Source organism: Brassica oleracea, chromosome C3 (assembly GCF_000695525.1).
Source record: "Brassica oleracea var. oleracea cultivar TO1000 chromosome C3, BOL, whole genome shotgun sequence".
Classification (NCBI taxonomy): domain Eukaryota; kingdom Viridiplantae; phylum Streptophyta; class Magnoliopsida; order Brassicales; family Brassicaceae; genus Brassica; species Brassica oleracea.
Genome location: NC_027750.1, coordinates 22,125,967 through 22,132,964, shown reverse-complemented (window position 1 = coordinate 22,132,964; position 6,998 = coordinate 22,125,967). Strand labels below are relative to the sequence as shown.

The 6,998-nt window shown below is 32.4% G+C and overlaps 1 protein-coding gene across 2 annotated transcripts; it reads left to right on the top strand.

Annotated features, from left to right (window-relative positions):
• Positions 1–2,503: 2,503 nt before the first annotated feature.
• LOC106333396 lies at positions 2,504–5,190 on the top strand. Of its 2 annotated transcripts, XM_013771847.1 has the most exons (8): positions 2,504–2,583; positions 2,666–2,721; positions 2,818–2,868; positions 3,041–3,144; positions 3,233–3,317; positions 3,412–3,800; positions 3,886–4,664; positions 4,770–5,190. In XM_013771847.1, the coding sequence occupies exons 6-8, from the start codon at positions 3,741–3,743 to the stop codon at positions 5,128–5,130; spliced, it is 1,200 nt and encodes a 399-aa protein (XP_013627301.1). In that variant the 5' UTR covers positions 2,504–2,583; positions 2,666–2,721; positions 2,818–2,868; positions 3,041–3,144; positions 3,233–3,317; positions 3,412–3,740; the 3' UTR covers positions 5,131–5,190. The 2 variants fall into 2 exon arrangements, with proteins under 2 accessions (XP_013627301.1, XP_013627299.1); XM_013771845.1 differs by having other exon boundaries at positions 2,666–2,868.
• Positions 5,191–6,998: the final 1,808 nt, after the last annotated feature.

Genomic DNA, 6,998 nt, shown 5'->3' with positions numbered 1-6,998 from the left:
CGGGTCCGGTTCTTTATTAGGCATTTGCCACTAAGCTACGCTTTGTAAAACATTTCTTTCTCATGCAATTTAATAGAAAAAATTTTAGCAAAAAACTAATGTTAAACGTTTTTGTCATGTTTATTAATTAATTAATGGTAAATATTCATCCGCATTAATTAGTCATGTTTATTAGTTACTTATTTTACGTTTATGTTTTAACATTAATTTTGATAATTAATTTAGGTATGTTTTATGGTTGTTTTAGTTGACAAAAAATAACAATGTTCTAAAAATCGCTAGGCGGTTACTAGGAATTTTATGGAGGACTATCGACTATGCGGATTATTCGGGGCCTAGGCGAGGTCTAGACGTTAGCAAATATTGATTTTTTTATAGTATACATTTATATGACATATTTTAGTTTTTAAGTTCAATTATAAAATTATTATGAAGAATTATGATAATTAGATATACAAAACAGAAAAAATTAGACAAATTTGTAGAATTATAATAATAATATTTTTTAATTTCACATATTTAGACAAATTTAAATCGATTTTAACCAACTTAAACTGATTTTAATTGATTTAGGATAGTTTAAACCAATTTGAATTTTATAAATCAGTATAAATCAGATTTTAAGAAAATCATTTCGGATAGGACCGAGTTGCCGCCTAGGCTCCCCCTAAACCAATTTTTAGAACTTTGAAAAATAATAAATATTAAAATCTATGAATAAATAGTCTTTCAGTGGCACAAAAACTTAATTAAAAAGTTTTTTAAAATGTATATTCATATTTGTAATTTATTATCAAAGCATTATTAGCAACAAAAGACTATAATTACTATTATTGAGATGATTTACTCATTTTTGTAATTATTTTTTATAAATAAAATTATCCACATTTTCTATACATTTTTATTAGTCTAAAAATGTAAAAAAAATATCTATAAATTTTTGAAAAACATTTTACTTATATAACATGATTTAAGAAAACTGGTATTTATTTTAAATATGTTTAAATAATATCTAAAAACAAATATTTTAAGCAAGATAATATATATTAGAAAATAATTATTTTCTATAAAACTATTTTTATCAAATAACTACAAATTTAACTAGCATAACTTTTAAACTTTTAAAAACTAAAAGTATTATATTTTACCATATTGAAAAAATCTGTGTTTTTGCTTAATATTTACTTTGGTTTTAATTTAATTTTTCTTTATATTTGTACAATCCAATATACACATAAAAAAATACCCAAGAAAATCTAATTCTTTTGTTTAATAATATTAAATAAATTTCAATATATTATTGTTGTATTCATTTATGTACTTTTGAATCAATCAACTTTTATTTATTCTTTCTATTTAATTTTCAATATATATATTTATATAAAGTTGTACATAATCTTACTAATTAAGATAACAACTAATATAAATGTAAATAAGAAATTAATCAACATTTTATTTATTTAGACAAAAGACATTATAGTTGAATTCAAAGAAATTTATGTGATATAATATATTTAAATACTTATCAAACTGACTAAATATTAGATATCAAAAATCACATGTGTAATTAAAGTAATATGTCATTATTTAAAATAAAATTTATATAAATTGTAAAGTTACTTAAAATTGAAAATAAAACATTAATAAATTATTATAATATATTTACTGTGTAGATATTGATGTTCTCGAGGCTTTCAGCATATTTAAATTCATCCCCAAAAGTGTGAGAATTCATTAACACCCAACGATTGGCATAACTTATCCCCTAAGACAACAATGGTTGGGTGTCTATTTTCTATCTTGCAATTCCTCCTCTATGGAGTTTGAATTTCTTTTAATGTAATGAGTAAATGAGTCTGATCACAAAAAGGTTCCTTGCGACTTTCATAATTAATTAACCAAAAATCGGCTACTCTCTGTAAGTAGTTTTAGAGAAAAAAATTTGTTTCGAAATATAAGTTGTTTTGACAATTCAATGTAATTTGATATTTTTTGAATACTGTGTAACCAATAAAATAATACATGTTTTTTTATGGTTGGTTGAATTTAAACATTAAATGATACTTTTTAAAAACTAACAAATTTTTTAAAATTGATGTTTTTAACTAAAACTACTTACATTTAGAAACGGATGGAGTATAATACAAACAACTAATTTATTATCAGAGCATAATATTATCAGATAATATGATTGTAAGTTTTGTGAACGTCTAATTTATTATCAGAGCATATTATTATCGACAATTTCTTCACTAGTACAACATTATGGACAAATGTTCTTGAAATATGTATATCTAAGCATATTGGTTCTCTGTTTTTTTCTCAAAAATCTTGTCACTAGTCAAACATTGAATGATTCAAGTAATCAAGAGTAAGCTATAATTAATTCGCTAATACAGTGGATAATAGTAGGCCCAAATGCTACTCGAAACGGCTCGACCCGGAAAAGACAAAAACGATCCGGAGAGAAACCGCTAACTGTTGTTGACTTCTGGCTTCTTGTCTGAACCACACCGAAACACAAACCGTTATTCTTTTCGACTCCTCGCAACCTCCTCCAATCATCGAAAATGGCAGACAATGGTAAAGACACGTCCATTCTCCGCTAAGTTCATCTCTTTGATTTGCCTCTTTCTCATTTTTTGTTGTTCGTTGTTTGATGAAGTTTCACTAGATCAGTTCTTGGCTGCCGCCATTAATGCAGCTCAGAAAGCGGGAGAAGTCTTTATCTTTCTCTCTCCCTTGAGTTCGATCGATCTCGTGGCTGATCATATATTAAAGCTGGATCCTTTTGGTTTACAATTTTACATTGTGCAGGTTATTCGTAAAGTCTTTTACGAGACCAAACATGTTGAACACGAAGGCCAGGTTTTTATTAGTATCCCTTTCTTGATTTCTTGTTCACACAATTATCATAGGCTCTCAATATTGGTTTCCTCTGAACAAGTAGTGGTGGGCATTTTTCTATAGATACTGAATTTGCTTTTGGTAGCTTCTTCCTTCGACTGCATTGATTGTTAGTATTTTGTTTATGGATTAGTTCATAGGAGAAGCAACAACAGCTGGAAATGGTGTGACAGAATTAGCAGATGAACCAACTTGGATTGTTGATCCTGTTGATGGAACTACAAACTTCGTTCACGGGTATATAAAATATATGTTTCTGCTCAAATCTCATTTGAATAACTGTTTGTTTCATTTATAAACAAAACCAAATGATGTTTATATGCAGATTCCCTTTTGTGTGTGTTTCCACTTTCCATTGGCCTGACCATTGGGATGGTCCCTGTAGTTGGCGTTGTCTTCAGTCCTATTAGGTAAAAGACTACCCTCCTCATGGTTACTTTGTAACAAACTCTGCTTCAAGTTTCTGTGTTCGATACTTGTTATACCATTTCCTTGATACAACAGCTATTCACCGGTGTCCAAGGGAAAGGGAGCCTTCTTGAATGGAAAACCAATGAAAGGTTTGAATTTTATATACATACTTCTTTCACACGTTACAGAAAAGGAAAGGGAAACGAGCCTTCTTAGTCTGTACGTGTCTATGGAATACATATTTATGTGCAAGATGGTAAGAAAAGAAAGAAAGGAAATAATAATATTTACACAATCACATAATATTAGTCTCCAAATCTTTATTCCTTTTCCAACAGTAAGGAAGATATATATAAAGATTCTTCGTAGAGAGAGAGAGAGAGCCAAAACAAAAAATCTGCAGCTGCAAGAAACCACAAAACATGTTTAGATTCTTGCAAGTAGGGTTGGCTAAACCAGTTCGTGGTCTGAGTTCGAACTCGGTAAGCTTTTTTTCTCTATTTCGGTCATTATTTTCGTGTTTCTCAATAATAACAAGTTTTGGTGCGTGTCGTGTGGTGATGACAGATGCAAACTGTGGTTCGCAGTTTATCCTCCTTGGAGGGTGTGACGTCATCACCACCGTACCTATTGCTTCCTATGGAGGTTGTGGGAGATGATGGTGTCGACGGCAAAGTGGTAAACTTAAACTACTTCGACCCAATGAAAAAGGAGACGGTGAAGGTTCGTAATCAGATAATTCCTGAGAAGATGTGTAGAAAGTCTAGCAATTACATCGGTTCGTCACGAGGCTGGGTAGCTAGTATGAACACAGAAGATATGACCGTACATGTTACAAATATGTTCAATCCAACGGTGCCAAAGTCATCGCAAAGAGTTATCTCGCTTCCTCCCTTTGACCCTATTCCCTCTGACTCTCATCGTCCTTTTAACCCTTGTTGTCCCCCGAGCGGTTACGGCGCATCTCTCTCCTCTTGTCCTGACGGATCACAAGACTCAGACTCCTCCGTCACGTTTGCCCTCAAGTGGGACGACTCCATCTCTTTCTGCAATCTTGGCAATGGATCGAAATGGACTCACTTGCAGCATTCTCTCCCTCTCGAATTCCAAAAGTCCCGTGTCTTTTTCTCCGACAAAGATTCAACCTTTTATCTCACTCACAACATGCCTATAGTCCATGTCCGCCACCCATCTCCCCAGTTCCATCAACTGACTTATTACCCACCACTAGCTTCTTCTTTTTGTCTCCCTGACATCTCAAACACCGAGTACGAGCTTTTCAGATGGTGTGTGCCCTACAACCAAATGGTTCAGACTCCCTCTGGCGACTTGCTAGTCGTTATTTGGTAAACAAAGTTCCTTTTTTTCTATTCTCTTTCACACAAAAAATTATTAAAGCTTTTTTTTTTTTAATTACAAAATCTTGAACTGTGACTTTACTCACACCGCAGGTTTATCCAGGTAAAGCATGATGGGAACCCCATACCGTACTGGGAACAGTACGAGAAGGAGGAGGACCATGTCGTGAATAGTACCAAGCGGTTCATGGTACTCAAGGTAGATTCCGACAATGGTTGCCAGTCGTACACGGAAGACATAGGAGATCTCTGCATTTTCTACGGTCAGAACGAGCTCTTTTGCGTCAATGCCACCAATTACCCTGGACTCGAACCGAACTCCATATACTTCGTCGAATTCGGCGACACTGGTCGCATTTACATCTTCGATCTCGCTACTCAGACTTTCACCGAGCTCGCCAAACTCGACAATCTCACTGGCCCTCCTTATTGGCTTGATCCGACCCTTGTATGATTTTTTTAATAATCACCAAATCTATTTTTTTTTTAAATCTGGTTATCATTTCCAATGCTCTTTTGGTGACTTATTGCTCATCCGTCTTGTTCTCCTAATTAAGCAGTAGTGCACTACTAGTTAATTTGCATGCATGGACGTGCATGGGCTTTTAGTTGTGTTTCCTATTGAACTATATGATTTTGTGTTATACATTCTCGGTCTTTTGTTACACTGAGCATCCCAATGGGATTTTTTATGGAATTCTTAAAATACATATATGTGTGTATGTATATATAAATATTAGTATCTAATTGTAGGTTCTAAAAGTAGGTATTTAAAAGAATCCAATTCTAATGTCTAACTAGTAACTATCACGGGACAGTAGGAACAAATAAGAAAGGAACCTATAAGAATAAAATTTTAGGAATAACTAGGAACTAGATAGAGACTTGCGCCTTGCGCGGAGTGAGAGTATTGGGTAACTAATTTAATTTTGTAAACATTTTTGGAATACATTAACAACATGTATAATTTATGCATTGTTTGAGCTATGTGGATTGGTCTGACCTATGTGCATGGTTCCTTTGTTGTTCTTATCAATGTTATATTACTTTCTATTCAAATAAATCAAAACCATGTCTTCAAAAAACGTATATAATATGTGTGTTCAATCATAAGCACTTTTTTGTAACATTCATTCATTAGCAAATTGTATGTTTTTAAGATGTAGATTATTATATTTTCGTGCAAACTCATGGCTAGTAAACGATATGGACCTGGTGACACATGTAATGGTCAGAAGAGTTGATGGGCTCTTGATCTGAAGAACAAAATATTAGCCCTAACCAATAAAAACAATTAGTGTCCCAATTATATCTGCAACTCATTTGTCGGCAAGAAAACAAAAACATATATCTCATTTTGAAAACTTTTCTATCTCATTTACAATATCTAAATCTATAAAAATATAGGCTGCAAAAAGTGTGAGTTATGCCGTTAGTTGGTCTCTGTATTTATAGTTATATCATAAATTTAGGTTTAGAAAGTCCTCTAGAAAATATTACGCTGGAGAATATTTTTATTATACCATAAAATTCGAATTTGCAGTATTATCTGATCATTAAATAGTTATTTACGGATTTATTATGCCAACTGTGGCAATAAACATCTCTGATATATTTTGCGTGATAAATAACTAAGCTTGCGCTGGAAGTACTCGAAAAATTAACTACTTGCAAAAAAAAATCCCGTATTAAATATACAATAAATGTGTTAAGTAACTCATAAATTTTAAAGGAGACAAATTAAAAGTATTGATAGACCATAACTTATGAGGTCAAAACTCTCATTCACAGTTTGGACCACACGAAATTTACATTCACCTAAGTTAATACGCATCAGGTCATTTAGTGAGCATAGATATCCCCTATCACAATTATTAACGGGTCAAGAGCCAGACATACCCCATCATAAGACATTTGGATGTGTTGTCTATGTACTAATTGCTCCACCACAGAGAACTAAGATGAGACCTCAAAAGGAGGATGGGGATATATGTTGTATATGATTCTCCCACAATAATAAAGTACTTTGAGCCAACTATAGATGATTATATTTGAGGCCAGGTACACGGATCATTTTAAGACCAGAAGGAGAAAAAAATAATAAAGCTGGTAAAAAATGGTAAAAGAAATCAGAATGGAATCAACCATCATTGTCTTGGCAAGATCCTCGGACTAAAGAATGTGAAATAGAAGTCCAAAGATTATACATTTACAAAGCTAGCTAATCAAATACCAGACACATTTGCTGACCTAAAAAAGAATGACTAAGTCATATATAAGCCAGCTTGTAAAGAACCAACGAATTTGATGTCCAAGAAGAGA

Excerpts from the sequence above, each read along its gene's own strand:
- LOC106333396 (XM_013771847.1), top strand. The coding sequence starts at position 3,741 with ATGTTTAGATTCTTGCAAGTAGGGTTGGCTAAACCAGTTCGTGGTCTG. Across the intron at positions 3,801-3,885 it reads GTGGTCTGAGTTCGAACTCG|ATGCAAACTGTGGTTCGCAG; the intron begins GTAAGCTTTTTT and ends TGGTGATGACAG. Across the intron at positions 4,665-4,769 it reads GACTTGCTAGTCGTTATTTG|GTTTATCCAGGTAAAGCATG; the intron begins GTAAACAAAGTT and ends CTCACACCGCAG.